Source organism: Spermophilus citellus (genome assembly GCF_964194105.1).
Source record: "Spermophilus citellus genome assembly, chromosome: 5".
Taxonomy (NCBI): Eukaryota; Metazoa; Chordata; class Mammalia; order Rodentia; family Sciuridae; genus Spermophilus; species Spermophilus citellus.
Window position 1 is genome coordinate 116,687,610 of NC_138186.1, and position 18,817 is coordinate 116,706,426.

An 18,817-nucleotide genomic window follows, 5' to 3' on the forward strand; every position below is an offset into this window, starting at 1 on the left:
AGGAAAGTCTTCCCTTACTATCTAAAATTAATGTTTTCATTTGACTACTTCTTTATGCCCTGTCTTGCCTCAGTAGAATGTCAAAATTGTTACCACTGGATTTCACTAAACATTTATTGCATGAATGCATGGATGGATGAATAATGTGGGGGTAGAAACTCCCTAAAATGGAAATTTCATCTACCTAGATTGATGAGAAACAGAAAGAAGGCAAATATAAATTTGTTCATCCACTGGGTATTTATTTAATAGCTTCCAGTTCCCAGCCAATACTCTTGAGAACTTACAGCCCTCCTGGGGGGAGACAAACACACAAACATGTGATTATAGTACAATATAAGTTCCTCTTAGAATAGTGACAGGAATAAAGTACAATAGATGCAGAAATGAAAAATAAGTGTTAAGTCTAGCTGGGCGTAGGGTGCGTGCTTGTAATCCCAGTGACTACTACTACTGAGGCTGAGGTAAGAGGATCTCAAGTTCAAGGCCACCTCAGCAACATAGTAATACCCTGTCTCAAAATAAAAAAAATGAAAAGGACTGGGGATCTAGCTCAGTGGTAGAGTACCCTTTAGTCCAACCCTCAGTAGCTCCTCAAATGTGTAAGTTTATAGGAAATCTTCACAGTAAAGAAAATTCTCAAATCCTTTTACAGGTGCAGTGAGTCCTGAAATAAATTTCACATAGTCCATATATTTCATTTGTGAAAAGGGAGAGGAACATGCACTATGCTGGGGCACTTTACCTCTCAGTTCTCATGATAGCCCTATATTCTTATTCCCATTTAACAGATGTGAAAAATCCAAGTTAAAGAAGATCAAGTAACTTGCCCAAGGTTATGGCAATACATTAATAAAGGAGGAGAATTTGAGCCTAGGTGTGATTCTAGTGCCCATTTACTTACATTTATATTGCAATCCTTTGACACAGCACTCCCCAGAGCCTGCTTACTTTTATTTTCAATATAATTCTTAACAAAATTGGTTATCTAGTTTTTCACCATAATATAAAGAAGAGCAAGATGAAAGGACAGGAAGAGACCTAAGTGAAATATACAAACAGCAAGGGAAGGGACAGAAAACTATAAAAATCGGACACACACACACACACACACACACACACACACACACAAACCCATGGATGTGGATTACATAATCCTATACAATACATAATAGTACCTGATGTGCATAGTGAGCCCCTATTTGAAAAGAACAGTTGTCATAGTGACTATAGTATAAGAGAGAAAAAACTTTTTGTGCTTAAAAGAACAAACTTCAGGTACCCAGAAAATTATTTCTGGTAAAATTAAGTATAAAAAATTGTTTACAAAGTTATTTGTGAGAAGAAATATTCCAAGATCTTAGAGTCTTTATTTTGTGGATATGAGTTTTCTGTTGCTTTAAATTAAACTCAGGCCAGTATAGAAAAATGATCAGGCTTAGCTTAATGTATATATGCAAGTAAACTACAAATTTAAAAAAATTCTCATTTATGACTTTGAACACCTGTGGACTAATTTATAGATTGACAAGTACATATAAAGTGTCACTGAAAATTATTTATCTGTAAATATTTCTCTAAAAACCTAATAAACCTAATAAAACAGAATAAATTGATTATATAAAATGGGGGATTATAATATTTTTAATTTTGCTGCACTCACAATTTAAATAGGTATGCATATAAAAAGAAAAACTATTTAAGCAAACACAGAAAAGGTGGTTGAGTAATTTACCATCAAACTATTTCTACCATATGCCTTCCCTGGGTTCAATTTTTCAACCTGAAGATATTTGCCTCTTTATAGCAATCTTTTATTGTTTTACATAGCCCCACTTTAAAAAAAAAAAGTTGCTTTGCATTTGTTTGTTTGTTTGTTTTTTAGAACAAAAAAAATTGTTCCGTCAATTAACTTGAACAAGCTGACTGGGAAACATTTAGTATCCTTTATCATTTTAGAGGCTTTAAATCTTTAAATGTAAAACTTTCCTCGTACAACTCTTAACAATATGAAAAGCACACTGGCTACATTTAACACGAAAAGAAACATAAAGAAACGTCTTGCAATTAACTGTAACTTTCCTGTTTTTTTTTTTTTCTAGAAGCAGTGCAGTTTTTGCCTAAAGCTCTGTAGAAAAAGAATACATGCTTACTTATATTTGGAAATCGTTTTTAGTTTATCTTGTTTCACTGTGGCCTCAAATTGATTGTTTTACGCAAGTCCCTAAAGTAGAGTTCAATTCATAGTTCCTAATAACCTAATATGTGAATCAAACACAATGTAATTGCCAAGTAAAATCTCATAGTAAAGCGGTACTTATAATGCTCTCCCTTACCTGAACGCTCTTCAGAATAAACTCACTTTTCTCTCTTACATCTTTAAAAGGACACCTCTTAGAAAGCATAAGCAGATGAGCAAGTAGCTTATTCAATCCATCCAAAGAAACAGCATTTAGGAGCCCGGCTTCTGATGAACGATAAGGTGTCTCTTTCACGGAACGAAGATATTCGGTTTTTCTCAAAATGATTTGCCTAATGTTTTCCAGTGCTGTCTCCCTAGTAGTTGAATCTCTACTGCACAGTCCATCCCATCTCACTTCATTCTCTCCTTCAGCCATGACAATCGGAGTTTTTCCTTTGCAGTCTTCAGTTACCTTTTAGCATGCCCCAAAAGCACTTTATATTTTTAAAGTGAGAGATGTAAGAATAATTTCAGGGAAATCGACCCGTCACGAAAACACGTCTGGGTGACATTTGGAAGCAGAAGTGTCTTTTAAGTTGGTGCGGTCAATCTATTTACAAGACCGATCACCCTTTCCTTCTACCAAAAAGGGCGGTCTTCTGCTCAGAGATTGAAAAAAAAAAAAAAAAAAAACTTGGAAAGTTGCAATCTTACAGCTCTGGCTTGCAGGACCGGGATTCTCGAATAAGTGTTCTCTGTCTCGCGGAGTCAGCGGATATCCTCACGTTGTAGAGCTGTCAAATCCGTGCTCTGCCCAAAAAGGCTGCTAACAGTTGAACACTCTCCAGCCATTCGGGTTTTTTGTCTGTGCAGCCACCGGTTTCCCCCAGCGTTCCCACCACGCCCCTCCTCCGACACAAGTCCCCGCCCTCCTCAGCTCGTCCAGCGCCCCAGCTGCGGGACGGGCGCCGGCAGGGGAGGCTAGCTGAACCCTGGCCCTTAGCCGTGCGGCCCAAGAGTCGGGCGCTCCTGGGGACGGTAGTCTCCAGCAGTCGCTGTCTCGGCGGGCGGCGACAACACAGAGCGTCGCCGGCCCCGTTGGCTCCGGACCCCTTGGAAGACGCCGCTTCTTCTCTTATCCCTGTGCCCTAGCCCGCCGCCGCCGCCGCCAAGCCAGAGGGCACAGAACAGCCGCGGGAATCCTCAAGCACCGGGCAGGGCGGCGGAGTTGGCAGAGCTGCAGGGCCTGAGGCACAGAGCCCGCCCCTTTGCCCAGCCCCATCGGTGGGATCGGCCCAGAGGGCGGGAGCAAGGAGGGGAGATGGGGTCCTTACCCCTCAGCCCCTCCCCTTTCTCCGCCCGGCACAAACCCGGAGCCGCCCCGGCCCCAGCGCCTTCTTCCCCGCCCAGGCAGACGCGACCCGCCGAGGCAAAGCCATTGGAAAAAGCCCCGCCCTCCAGCAGGCTACCTTCAGACCCCCAGTCCACTGAGCGCGGCCGCCGACCGCTGCGGGTTTCTACGCATGCGCGACTGCGCGTGCACCCTCAAAGGCACACGGCTTGTTCTGGCACTTGATTTTCGTTCCCAGGCGTTTGGAGTAGCTAGTCTGGAGAAGGGGAAGGGAAAATAAGAAATAGGGTACACTGAGATTTTATTACGCGGGACAAGCGCGTCAAATAAAAGCACTACAGCACCTATGGGAGTAACTGAAACTAAATTTAAGAATAGCCTAAAAAATAGTGTCAGCCTCTTTATTATACCGAACCAGATTTAAATAGGCAGGGCGTCTTCGCATTGACTGCTGGGAAATGCAGTTTTGATGCTGCCGGCGCGTTCTGTTTACGACAGAAACTACAACTCCCAGGGGACATCGCGACGTTGTGTGTAGCTGCTTGCCAACCAACGGTTCCAGAGGACGGAATTGACCGAGAGCGGGCGTCTGGTAAGCATTGTAGGTTCGGCCTTCACCTTTCCTTTGATAGAATTTTCCTTCTTCTACTTCCTCTAAAGTTTTGGAGATGAAGCCATCTAGGTAGGGTTGCCGCCTTTACTCCAGAGACTTTCCATTGACCTGCGTGGAAATAAATAGTACAGTTGCGGTGAGGCGAGGATTTGGGGATATTGATCCCAAGGGTCGGTGGGAGCGACCCCAAGTAAGGCCAGGCTAGAAGGATGCTGTGGGAACAGGTGAAGTGCTTCGCTCTGCTGCCTCTGCTTCCACCTTTTCACGAGCAGGATTGATTAGGGATCACTGTGCATTTTGCACCTTTGTTTTCCTTTGAGTGGAGGAATGTTCTGTGCTTTATTTGCTCGGTCAAATGAAATCCCAAGCAGCGCTCTGAAAGCAAATTGTCAGGTCCATTTTGTATGAGACTAAAGGGCAAAGGACTCCCAGTACTCCTAGACGTAAATTCTTGCAGGATTAAAAAAAATGAAATTTATTTTTAGATATACATGACAATAGAGTGTATTTTGACATATTACTCATACATGAAGTACAGCTTATTCTATTTCTCGTGGTTGTGCATGATATGGAGTTTCACTGTTGGTGTATTCGTATATGAACATAGAAAAGTTATGTCAGATTCATTCCACTGTTCCTCCTATTCTCTTGCAGGCTTTAAGGATGCTATATGACAAGAAAAATATAAACCTTACTAATATACCCCAAATTTATTATCTTCAAGCAATTCAATCATTTCTATTTCTCTCTCTAAAATTTCTTTTTGTTTTTAAAAGTCATTCTTGAGAAAATTCAGGTTTGAAAGGCCATTTCCTACCCCTATCAGTGGGCTGATAACCACATTAGATTTTAATTCTTCACATGGCAGAATAGGTGCATTTCTAAAAATTTAAAGTTATTATTATTCAACAGTGAAAAAGACACAGTCTTAACTTGTTAGAAAAACCAATGCTTAAATATACAATTACAGTACTGTTTGATATTGCTGGAATGACTACAAGGAGATAGCTTAGCCCATCTTGGAAAGTCAGGGAAATCTTCATCTCAGGTTTGGTCTGCAGGAGTCACCTCCTAGATAAGGAATTTGTTGTTGCCTGGGGGGTGGCTTTCTGGGGATAACTTCCACTCATCACAAGATGTTTATCTATCAGACCTGCTATTCCTAGAATCCAAGGTGACTCAGAGCAAGGGAGAAGGACATGAAATGAAGGCAGTGATGCCTAGTCTTTAATCCAGCTTTTGGTCACCCATAGGACATTTGCAGGCAAAGGTGAAAAGTCGGGTAAGTCCTTGTTACAGCCTGAGCAACTAGAAGGAAAGAATTGCCATTTATTGTTATGGGATAGTATGCATATTTGTTTAAGGGGAGAAATTGATAATTCAGATTGGCCATGCTAAGTTTGATAAACATTTAAAACATTCAAGTGGCGCGTGGAAGAAGCAGTTGGATAAATGAGTCTGCAGATGAGACAGAAAATCTAACTATAGGTACAATTTTGGTCTTCATAGCAGTTTTTTATTTTTATTTTTTGGACAGTGCTGGGGATTGAACCCTAAGGTGCTTAACCACCAAGCCACATTCCCAGTCCTTTTTTATTTTTTTGAGACAGGGTCTCAGTTGCAGAGGCTGCCCTCCAACTTGGGATCCTCCTCCCTCAGCCTCATGAACCACTGGGTTACAGGCATGTGCCACCACTTCCCACCTATGTTCAGTTTGTTAAGAAGCTCAACTGGGACTGGGGGTGTGACTCAGCAGTAGAGCACTTGCCTAGCGTGCTTGAGGCCCTGGGTTTAATCACAAGTTCCACAAAAAAAGGAAAAGAATAACTGCCTAAGTACCTGTACCATTGAGTAGTCCCACCCTTAGTGAATTGGAATTTCTGTTGCTCCACATCTTTTCCAGGATTTGGTGTTGTCAATGTTTTGGATTTTAGCCACTCTGATAGATATGCAATAGTATTCCATTATTGTTTTAATTTGCTTCTCTTCCCCTTGCTTCATGGTGAATTGCAGTCAACAGGTTGATTGGCATCTTCGCAAGCCTCACCCATCTCTGAGAGGCTGTGTGGCCCTGTAGCTCTAGCAGGTCACCCCATCTCCCCTGCTGTATGGAACTTGTGGCAGTACTGGATAGGAATTCACATGTATTGGGCAGTCTCACCAGCAGGAGTGCTGCTGTGAGTTCCCAGACACCAGAATTTCCTACCCAAATGCTTCCATCCCGATTTTAGTTCACACACAGTTCATGGATGGCTCCTGGCACCTATTTTTTGTTCTTTTTTGGTTTTGTTTTTGTTTGGTTTTGAACTGAGGGGCATTTAACCACTGAGCCACATCCCCAACCCTTTATTTATTTATTTATTTATTTATTTATTTATTTATTTGAGACAGATTTGGCTAAGTTGCTTAGGGCCTCACTAAATTTCTGAGGTTGGGTGCTGGAGCTATAGCTCAGTGGTAGAGCACTTGCCTTGCACATGTGAGGTACTAGGTTCGGATCGAACCACATAAAAACAAATAAAAAAAGATATTGTACCAACCACAACTAAAAAAATTTTTTTTTTTTTTAATTTCTGAGGTTGGTCTCCAACTTGGGATCCTCTTGACTCAGCCTCCAGAATTACAGGTGCACAGTACACCACCACTCCCAACTGCCCTTTGCCCACTTTATTTGGGTTGTTTTCTTATTGTTGAATTTTAAGAGTTATTTTGTATTTTTGGCACAAGTCCTTTATTGTTAATATTTTCTCCAAATTTGTGGCTTGTTTTTTCATTCTCATAACAGTGTCCTTTGTAAAGCAGAAGTTTTTAATTTTAACGAAGTCCAATTTATCAGTTTCTTCATTCATGGATAATGTTTTCATGTTGTTGCATCTGAAATCACCACTATGGTGGGACAGGGCACATACCTATAATCCCAACTCTGCAGGGTAAGGCAGGAGGATCCCAAGTTTGAGGCTAGCCTGTGCAATTTAGTAAGACCCTGTCTCAAAATAAAATATAAGCCAGATGTGATAGCACCCACCTATAATCCCAGAGACTAGGGAGGCTGAGGCAGGAGGATTGTAAGTTCAAGACCAACCTCAGCAATTTAGCAAGATCCTGTCTCAAAAAAAAAAAAAAAAAAAAAAAATTCTGGTGATGTAGCTCAGTGGTAAAGCACCTCTAGGTTCAATCCCTAGTACCAAAACATTAAAAATAAAAATAGTATATGGCTGGGAATGTAGTACAGTACTAAAATGCCTCTGGGTTCAATCTAGTGTATCTAAATAAATTAATTAACTAAAAAAATAAAACTCATTTCCATACCCAGGGTCAACTAGATTTTCTCATTTGTTATCTTCTTCAAGTTTTACGTTTTTGTCATTTACATATTGGTTTGTGGTCTATTTTTTGAGTTAATTTTTTGTAACAGTATAAGGTCTATTCCTAGATTTATATTTTTATTAATGAATTTTTTACTAGATCTGAAATTATTAACTGCTTTGATAACTAATATTAAAAGGTTTAAAAAACTGTGAAAAGAAAAAAACTAGTACACAGAATCTTTACAGTTTATTAAGTGTCATTCTTTAAAACTTTTCCTTGGGAAAGAGGTTTGAAGTCTGCCTAGGGAAAAAGCCGGGCACAGTCTTTATCCAGAACACATCAGGATACAGAACTAACAGTTCCATTTCAGGGCTGCCTTTCTGTTATCTACTGTTAACATGTACTGAGTGCTCTAAGTGCAAATGATCAGTCAAGGACACTTCCTTCATTTAGGAGTATTTTTCTCCAAGTTAATTATCTTGTTATTTGTCTACATTGCTATTTATTTGCTAGTATTTTCCTCTTCATGCAGGGTTGCAAAAACCTACCTGTTGTTTCTCCCTAATAGAAAATATAATAAAACACTGAAGCTATCAGAACTTGAAGTATTTCCTTCTATAATGGCTAACTTCAATTTTTAAGAAAATTATTCTAATTATTTATCATTTAGTAACACAAGTACCTTTGCCTCCAAATGTGTCCTTGGTTTTTCTTCTTTTGACTTGTTGAAAAATGTTTTGTCAATGTCAACTAAGTATTATATGAATATCTTTGTGTTGCCCAAGTGAATCATAAAGCTTTGCTCTTAAATTTTGAAATTTTAGATTTTATTTTTAAGTTTTTCTTTAAAAAAATAAGATCTTCACAAGATTGAATTAAATGATGTTCATTTGAGACTTTCAAAAGCCTACTTTTTGAAACACTCATGCATACTGTTCTCAAAATACAGTTCTCTTTTTTTTCATGTTTTCCTTCTATCCTTCAGAATAAATCAATAAATCATTTAAATCAACTTTACTAATAATTCTCCATTTTTTGTCTTTAGTGCTTCCATGTTATAGTGTATTTTGAATATCTAAATTCCTCCAGTATTTCTGCCATGTTAATGGATACATTTTTTGACAGCAATAATCACTAAGTCTGTATTCATTTTGCCTTTCTTTTAAGATATGTTGAGCCAACTCAACAATTTATGACATGAATTTTATAAATCTTTTACTTCTGATTTTATCCTTGTTTTTCTAATTATTTCCCTTATCCACGTTTTATGTGACTGTATATATACAAGCATATATATATATACACATATATATATGGATAACAAAATTTTGTCATTAAAAACATTAATTATTCTAAACAACTATATACATATATACATATATAGGGATAACAAAATTTTGTCATTAAAAAACATTAATTATTCTAAACAACAACAGAAGCCACAAAAACCCGCAATAACATAATAATACCTCTGGAATGAACAGGTCTTAACATTTTGCTTCATTTCATTGAAAAAAATAATGTGTTATGAAATTATCCTTTGCATAGTAATGTCTTCATGTTTTAAAAAAATTTACATAGAATACATCTAACTATACTTATCATTCTGTAACTTGCTTTTTCTCACTCAAGAGTATATTTTCAGAGTTTATATTGCTATTTTATAGCTAGTTTTTAAAAATTTTAGCTACTGTCTGGTATTTCACTGTATGAAGATGAAACAATCTACTTATTTAGTCTTGATTAATGTGTATTTAGGTAACTTTTTTTTTTTCAGTTGTAACCAGTACTACAATGAACATCATTCTACATATCTCCAGTGAACATGTGCCATTTTCTCTACAGTTCACTTATAAATACTGAAAAGTGTAATTACTGAGTTACAGGATACATACAGCATCACAGTTTTCAAATAGTCTTCCAGAATTTCATACCAGTTTACACTCCCAGCAGCAGTTAGTGGAAATTTTCATTTTGCGACCTCCTTGCCAAAGCTTCACTTCAACAGCCTTCTTTTTAAGATTTTGTCAATCTAATGGATGTGAAATACTTCCTTATTTTTTTTTTTAAGTCATTTATTTTTAGAGATGGGGTCTTAACCATGTTGCTAAGGCTGGCCTCTGAATTCCTAGACGGAAGCTATGGCATGAGCCACCATCCCTGTTTGTTTTAATTCGTGTTTTTCTGATTTAGTGAAGTGTTTTGTTATGTTTTGTTTTTAATCAGTTGATGTTGGGCTGGGGTTGTAGCTCAGTGGTTGAGCGTTTGCCTCGTTTGAGTAAGGCATTGGGTCCGATCCTCATTGCCACATCTAAAAAAAAATCAGTTGATGTTTTCTCTCTCTTAACACCTTTTATCATTTTTTAATTGTGTTTTTCTTAATGATTTGTAGAAAAGTTGTTTCTGAATTTCTGAAACGTTGCTGTGTATTTTTCTTTTTAAAAATTTTGTCAATGGTGGATTTGTTTTATAAGTTGTTTTATAGTAAACTTTAATATAGTTAATCACATGTAGATGGTCAGTATAGTTGGAATATATTTTTGACATGAAGTAGAGATATATGTTTATTTTTTATAATGTGGATAACTTGGTATCTTGGCACAAATTGTGAATAGCCAATTTGCTCCCTCTTAAAAATGCCCTCTTGGGCTGAGGTTGTGGCTCAGCGGTTGAGCACTTGCCTAGCATGTGCGAGCCCCCGGTTCGCTCCTCAGCACCACGTAAAAATAAATAAATAAAATAAAGGTATCATGTTCAACTACAACTAAAAAATAAATATTTTTTTAAAATGCCTTCTTTTTCATATACCAAATCCCCACATTTATGAGAGTCTATTTCTGAACTGACTTTTCTGTTCTGTGGATATCTTTTTCTCCTTTTGGGCCACTATTTTAATTACTAAAGGGCTATAATAAATCTTAACAACTAGTAGAGCAGTATGTCTCCTTGTTCTTTTTTTTTTTTTTTTTTAATAGACAGGAGGGAGAGAGAGAGAGAGAGAGAGAGAGAGAGAGAGAGAATTTTTGATATTTATTTATTTATTTTAGTTTTCGGCGGACACAACATCTTTGTTTGTATGTGGTGCTAAGGATCGAACCTGGGCCGCACGCATGCCAGGCGAGCGTGCTACCGTTTGAGCCACATCCTCAGCCCTATCTCCTTGTTCTTGTTCACAAAGATCTTAAAGATTTTTGTCATTATTCCTATAATTCCTATAGTTCTGACCCTATTGTGTGAATATACATTTCAAAATTACATTTTCTAGACAATTGTCTATGCTGTTATACAGTGTATTTAGATGGTCATATTTCCTCCAGTTAAAATTTTTGTTAGTTCCTTTTACTACATTATCATCATCATTATAATGTTCTGGGGATAGAATCCAGAGGCACTCTACCATATAGCTAGATCCCCAGCCCTTTTTATTTTTTGTTTTGAGACAGGATCTTGCTAAATTGCCCAAGCTGGCCTCCATCTTGCAGTCTTCCTACCTCAGCCTCCTGAATTACTGGAATTACAAGCTTGTTTACACTCTTATACATTTTGTTTTTTTATGTTTTATCAGTTTATCAAAATCTCTAGTTCAGTATTAAATAGTACTAATAGTGTTAAATAGTGGGCATCCTTATTGCCCTTGGTGTTTTTATTATCTGAGATAGATTTTTATTCTTGAAAAGGAATATTTTTAGTTTATTTAGTTTTCAATTCATTAAAGTTGTTTTTTTTAAAACATTTTTTCCTAAGCCTTTGAATTTAACTTACAAATTTTACTAGGTCTGTTTTTAGGTCTAATACTTTCTCCATGGAAATAAGAATTTTGACTTTTGGATTCATGTTTGGTTAACTTATCAGTCTAAAAGTTTGAATATTCAAATATGGACTAGTACATACACATGTAAATTCCTTAATCATTTCAAACTATTTTAAAATGAATAACTTTTTTTTTTCAATTTAGCCTATCATATTTTCTCCAATACTTGAAACAATCATCAGGGCTGATTTGCAACTTAATATGCAGTGTCTTCCTTAGTAAGTAACTTTTGTGAATTCAGTAAATTAGACTTCTACATTTAATAAATCTAATTTTCTTAATCATTTTAAACATGTAAGAAAACCTAACTCCAACCTGGTGGTGCTGAAAGCCTAAAAGCCCATAGATTTGGGAGGTTGAGGCAGTAGAATCACAAGTTCAAGGCCAGCCTGGGGATTCATTTATTTAGGTACCAGGGATTAAACCCATGGGTGCTTATCCACTGAGCCTCATCCCTAGCCTGATGGACTAAGTTGCTTAGTGATTCACTAAATTGCTGAGGCTGGCCTTGAACTTTATTTAGATCCTCCTGACTCAGCCTCTGTCACTAGGGTTCAGAGGCATGTGCCACTATTCCCGGGCAAATGGAGCTTTTCATATTGTAAAATACAATATTTTCCTTCTTGTATGTAAATTTAACAGTTATTTACAAGTTTTTCTTAGATGCAAGCATTTCAACTACTTGTTGAAATTATAGAAATTGTGTGTGGGTTTTTTGGTTTGTTTGTTTGTTTTTTTGTTTTGTTTTTACTTTTTTAGATTGGCATTTAATGGTTGTCTAGGTTAAGATCATCAAGATACTCCTAAAGATATTCTAGTGAAGACAAAACTTGTTTGCAAGGTTTAGGATTCAGAGTTTGGCAAAAACAGCAGCAAAAGTTCACCATATTTGAAAGTTTGCCTTGGTTAGAACTTTTATAAATGGACAAGAACTTCAAGATGACTTAACGCTTTAATTTATGGATGTAGATGAAGCTCTGGAGAGTTTAATATACTAATTAGAACAAGATCACATAACTAGTTATAAGTTAGTGTTTTCATCATAACATCAATGAATCCAAATGTAAAGTCCTAGCAGTGAGCAGTAGAGTTTGGGAGGAGTCTCTGACACCGAGCATATGAAGACTGTGGTGTTTAATGTTCTCTATTTTCCTCACTTTGTCCTAATTGCAATTTTTTAAATTCTTCTCTTCAGAAAGGAACAGATGATGGTATTATTAACAGATAATGTTATTAAATGGTATGTTATTAAGTGGAACAGATGATGGTACTAATAATAGATGATGTTATTAAATAATATATTTGTATATATATTTAAATCATTATTAATATAGAAAATTTAAGAGACAAATTCAATTTTTTTCCCCAAAATAATTTTGTACAATTTGTTTGAATCTTTTGCTCAGTTTCATTGTCTCATCTATGAACCCTCCAGTGATAAGGGGTTTTTTTGTGTGTTAATTGAAAATGTTGTAGAAGCTACCAAATAATTTGGCTATATTATCATGATTCATGATTCAGTCAAATAGATAGACCAGAGATGTTATTTACTAAATAAAGTGAGCTTAAATTATTGAAAAATACAATTTTTAACCTTTTAAAATAGGACAGTCCCTTATTCGAAGTAGGAATTTTTCATGTAGTATGCCACAGACAAGAATGCCTTAGACAATTTGTTATTTCTACTATAAAGTGTTATTTATTTTTTATCATATATATACATATATATATATATATTTTTTCATCCCTGTCTTGATAGTAGTCTTCTATGTAGAGCTGCACTAAAGAGTGTAAGTCTGTTCTGTGGAATGCTGATCTCAACAGGATCCTCAAGAAAGGTTTCTGTTGCAAATAAGTTTAGGAAATGAATGTTCTATCTGTGTTTTAGAAATTCATAGTAATAGAAGCATATTAAAGATACTGACAAGGCTTGCTAATAAGGAAATTGGTTAAATTTTGTTTATCCATTTCCCCAAATTTATTTGCCTAGAAATCAATTTAGGAGGTAACTCTAACATTCTATATGACACTAGAATTCTAGTTTTGGTAAATATAATTTAATAGTATGAATCCTTAATGAAATCTATAATTTTTAAGTATTAAATGATTGGGTTTTTTGTTTGTGGTGCTGGATATCAAACTCGGTGGCTTGCATGTGCTAGGCAACCACTGTACCACTGAGCTATATCCTTAGCCCAGTTTTCATATCCATCTGCCCCTCCCGCCCCCTAAAGTATTGGGGATTGAACCCAGGGACATTTTATCACTGAACTATATCTCCAGCCCTCCCCCTCTTTTTTTTTGAGACAGGGTCTCTCTAATTGCCCTCTAAGTTACAGTCTTTCTGCCTCAAACTCCTAAAGTGCTGGGATTACATATGTGTACCACCATGCATAGTTAGACTTAGATGTACTTTTTAAAAATGTCTTTCTACTACATTAATTGAATTAAGAATAACATATGCTTACTGAATATTAATGAGTAAGATGCCCTTGTAGGGAACTTTAGGGAGGGCAATTGTGTGCAGAAATTGCTAGAATAAATCTGTGTGTGTTAAAGCACTACATTAAATCAGATAAACGAATTAATAAATACATTAAAATAATGTTAAATTAACAACAGGTGATAGCTTTTTAAAAGTTAAAAATTACCAATATCAAAACTATCTGCTATTAATTTTTTATTTTTTGTTAGAGGAAATTCTGGATATTAATGGATGGAAAAGAGAAATGGAGAAAATAGATGTTTGCTTTTGGGGGAGACTTCTGGGGGATAAACCACTGAGCTCCATTCCCAGTTCCTTTTTTTTTTTTTTTTTTTTGGTACCAGAGATTGAACCCTTGTGGTTGCTTAACCACTGAGTCACATTCCCAGCCTTTTAAAAAAAAAAAGTTTGAGACAGGGTCTCTGCTAACATTCCTGCCTCTAGTCTTGAGCTTGTGATCCTCTGCCTCAGCCTCCGAAGTCACTGGGATTATAGACTTGCACCAGCACCCCCCGCCCCCTCCAGCTCTTTTTATGCATTATTTTTAAAATTTTGAGTCAGGGTCTCAGTGAGTTACTTGAGGCCTTGCTAAATTGCTGAGGCTGCCCTCAAACTTGTGATCCTTCTGCTTCAGTCTTCCAAGTCACCAGTATTACAGGCATGTGCTGTTACATCTGGCTTGCTTTTTTTTTTTTTTCTTTTTAAGGAGAAAATAGTTTCCTCAGAGTGTTCTTCTTTTTAAGTGCTTTATATTTTTCTCAGTTGTGATCTCTGCAGTAGGTCTATCTATAGGTAAAAACAGTTCTAATAGTTGTAATGTTTATTTTCTTTAGAAAATTTACAAATTGAATTATGCTCAGTCATACATGTTTCTCTCTGTGTGGAATATGTTAACTTTAAACTGCATCTGTCTGCTATTGAGCAATTTTTGTTTGTTTTTTTTATTCTGGTTAAAAAACTCTTTTGTGGGCATCTACCCTGTGCAAACCAAGGCTCTGGAAGATTCCATAAATGAACACGAGTAAACCACCAACCCTGTCCCCAGGCCCCACCATGCCCCTGTGCCTGCTATCAACATCTTATCCTAAGAGATAAGCCGCATCTCTGCAGGCAAGGGAGGATATACCTGCACTACCCAGCACTGGGTGACTTGCCGTCTCCCCATTCTCCATCCGGAAGCCTTGTGGCAGCGGCTCTACCTCCCCTGTACAGGTTCTCTTGGCACTTGGGCTCTGGCCACTGCCCACTGGGCACGAGCTGGGTGGTGGGGACAGTTGGCAGTTTCCACTGAGCACTTGTATTGGTTAGCCCATCCACTGTCAGTATGTCCACTCAGGGAATGTACATTTCTTCTAATTTTGTCTTAAAATAGTATTAAGAAAGTAAATTTGATAACTTTTTAAAAAATGTGAACCCAAAGATAGGGAACATTGGATTGTCCACCACATGTAGTACCTAGGGACTTCAGTCTGAATCCTGGCTTGGTATTTCTTAGACATGTGACTTTAGCTAACTCAATCATTTTGTCTGTTTCTAATAATGGTAGTAATAGTAATGGCACTTTTTAATGTTGTTGATGTAAATGATAATACTTTTTTTTTACTTATTTGTAAATGATAATACTTTTCAAGTGCTAGTGGGAATTTTTAGATTTTTGTCTTTTAGGACAGATATGAAGGGTTATTTGTACATTTTGCTTTTTCTAGGTTTGTCATAAAGCTTTTGAGAACAAGTAACCAAGAGAAATTTGTTTTTTAGAGTATTATTGGCGGGAGAATTAGTCTCCAGGACATGGTAAGAATTAGGACTTTTGTCTAAGTCCTAAAAAATTGCAATAATGGGCTGGGGATGTGGCTCAAGCGGTAGCTTGCTTGCCTGGCATGTGCGCGGCCCTGGGTTCGATCCTCAGCACCACGTACAAATAAAGATGTTGTGTCCACCAAAAACTAAAAAATAAATATAAAAAAAAATTCTCTCTCTTTCTCTCTCTCTCTCTCTCTCTCTCTCTCTCTCTCTCTCTTTAAAAACAAAATTTCAGTAATGGGTTAATTTAAAAGTTTCTGACATTATGATAGTTGGACAATAAATATCAGAAGCATTAAAACTATGTTTGACCTAACAATATAATTCTAAAGTAATTTAATGAAAATTTTACATAAACATTATGTACTGCCATTTAAAAATTTGTACTTTAAAAGAATAATGATACATGATAACATCTATCATGTATTATTAAATAGAAAAGCAATCGAGACAAACATGTTATAATCCTAACTTTGGTTAAAATAACAAAAGAATGAATTAATATAAATTAAAATATTAACAATATTTTAATAACCTCAAATTGATAGATTTTTATAATGATTTTTATGTTTTTATTTTTATATTGTACAATTTCCAAATTTTGTAGAAGGAGCCTGTATTCCTTTTGTAATCAGGAATGAATATCTTGATTGATAGATATTTGTTGTTGTTGAACCTATTTCTAACCCAGGCTTAGTGGGACATGCTTATAATTACAGATACTGGGAAGGTTCAGACAGGGGGATGTGAGTTCAAGACCAGCCTGGGCAACTTTGCAAGGCCCTGAGCAACTTAGTGAAACCCTGTATAAAAATAATTTTTTAAAAAAAGGCTAAGGATATAATTCAGTAATAAAGCATCCATGGGTTCAACTCCAGAGAAATGAAAAGGATGGGTAAAAAATGTGTTTGTGAAATTCTAGGGACTTTACCCATCATATCTGTCCTAAAAGACAAAATCTAAAAATTCCCACTAGCACTTGAAAAGTATTATCATTTACAAAGCTTTTACACATCAACAACATTAAAAAGTGCCATTACTATTACTACCATTATTAGAAACAGACAAAATGATTGAGTTAGCTAAAGTCACATGTCTAAGAAATACCAAGCCAGGATTCAGACTGAAGTCCCTAGGTACTACATGTGGTGGACAATCCAATGTTCCCTATCTTTGGGTTCACATTTTTTAAAAAGTTATCAAATTTACTTTCTTAATACTATTTTAAGACAAAATTAGAAGAAATGTACATTCCCTGAGTGGACATACTGACAGTGGATGGGCTAACCAATACAAGTGCTCAGTGGAACATTAAAAACCAATGAAGAACTAGAACATTTAGAATTTCACAAACACATTTTTTTTACCCATCCTCAAAATAAGGTTAAATCAACAATGTTGACAAAAATAAAACAAAATTGAATACCAAGAGAAACTTGGTTTGTTTATCAAAACAAACCAAGAAAAAAACAAATGTCATATAATTTAAAAAACTATAGACAGCATTCATTTATATGTGAATTATCTATGATTGAACTTATCACTATGAATGCCTTTGGCTATACTTTTTGGCTATACCTTATTCTTCTATAAGTAGGCTCTAAACATAGAGCTTCATTAGGTTTGTTTTTGTTGTTTGTTTTGAGATAGACTCTTACTATCTTGCCCAGGCTGACCATGAATTCCTGGCTCAAAGTGATCTCTGTTTATCGATTCCTGACCTCAGTCCTCTGAATAAGCCGGGACTATAGGTGTGCACTACTGTGCCTAGCTCTCAGAGAGCCTTTTCTATTTTGTCTACTAACGTGTACATTGGAAGGACTGCAGCACTTTCGGCATCTGCAACAGTCAGCTCTAAATAAAGTAGGAACATTAGAAACCAATGAAGAACTAGAACATTTAAGAGAAGATTAATATCATTTTTTTGTAGGTACATTTAAGTAAAGTATATTTTGATCAACTTAATTAAGCTTCCATTTTAACTGAGCAGAAAACTTGGGCTTTGTCATTTTGCCCTCTGTGCTACTTAACAACATATGCTATTTCTCATGTTAAGACCTTAACAGCTGTGCCAGCAAGTCTAGTTTGAAAAAAAAAAAAAAAAAAAAAGTGAGGGCTTAATGGTGTCTCTTTGCAGATCAGCCTGTCAACATTTCTGCCCATCAGTAGATTACTTTAGCCCTTCAGAACAGTTGTTTACCTCAAATATGTGGGTCAAAATTGAGTGTTGTTAAGACACTGCAGCTTACTATAAGAACTAGAGGGGCTGGGGCTATAACTCAGTGGTAGAGCGCTTGCCTCACACATTGAGGCACTGGATTCGATCCTCAGCACCACATAAAAATAAATAAATAAAAATATGGAAAAAAAAGAACTAGAATTATGAATTTGGAACTGTCAATTCCAAGGAAAGCAATGTTAGACAAAGCTAGGTGTTTGTGTTGCTGTTTTTACAGAATAATTCAGATACTACTGTCAGTAGCTAGAACCCTCTCTGATCTGAATGACAGATCTCTCCTTTTACCTTATACTGAGATGACTTTTCAGTAGGATTATCTTGGAGCTCTGCGTGGCTTTTTTTTTTTTCTTCTATAAGTAGGCTGTTTTATTATTTTGAATTTCACAAACACATTTTTTTAATCCATCCTCAAAATAAGGTTAAATCAACAATATTGACAAAAATAAAACAAAATTGAATACCAAGAGAAACAAAATAATTAACCTCTATAATAAATTGCCAATCAAGCCATAATAAAAATAATAATTAATTTAAGTAACTTTAACTTTGATCTTGAATCTTTTTTATTTTTCCAATTTGTTATATGTGGCAGCAGAATGCATTTTGACTCATTGTACACAAATGGAGCACAACTTTCCATTTCTCTGGTAATTCACCATCCAAAATCACTATTCATGCAATCATAGGTTAATAATGTCTGTCTCATTGTACCATCTTTCCCACCCCTATACCTCCTCCCCTCCTCTCATTTCCCTCTGCCCAATCCAAAACTTGCATGGCTTTTAATCATCCAGTTAAGCAAGCATTTAGGTTTGAATTAGGTGCTGAGTTTATAAAAATGAGCAAAACTTGGTCCCTGTCCTCAAGGCTTGCACTTTAATGGGAAAGACATAAACAGATTACTTCAATATAGTGTGTTAAGCAAGCATATGGATTTGCACAGAGGAGTGTTAGCTCAGGCACAGGGAGCCAGGAAAGGGAAAGCTTCATGAACAGATTAACTAATAAACTGTGTCTTACAAGG

General features: G+C 36.3%; 2 protein-coding genes across 21 annotated transcripts in view; one reads left to right on the forward strand and one right to left on the reverse strand.

Moving 5' to 3' along the window:
- The window catches only part of SESN1 (sestrin 1), a 119,375-nt gene extending 116,323 nt beyond the window's left edge, over positions 1-3,052 (reverse strand). The window contains exon 1 of the mRNA XM_081294832.1: positions 2,337-3,052. Coding sequence (XP_081150958.1) covers positions 2,337-2,618 — 282 coding nt within the window. The 5' untranslated portion in view covers positions 2,619-3,052. The remainder of the gene's footprint in view (positions 1-2,336) is intronic.
- A 728-nt stretch (positions 3,053-3,780) lies between these two features.
- CEP57L1 (centrosomal protein 57 like 1) overlaps positions 3,781-18,817 on the forward strand; it is a 237,698-nt gene continuing 222,661 nt past the window's right edge. For 2 of the 20 annotated variants that reach the window (XM_081294829.1, XM_081294812.1), the window contains exons 1-3: positions 3,786-4,220; positions 11,411-11,484; positions 15,458-15,545. The gene's annotated coding sequence lies outside the window, so the exon portion shown is untranslated. Of the gene's footprint in view, positions 4,221-5,408; positions 5,429-11,410; positions 11,485-15,457; positions 15,546-18,817 lie in introns of those variants that run through there. The other 18 variants (XM_081294830.1, XM_081294815.1, XM_081294831.1 and 15 more) reach the window with 13 other exon arrangements.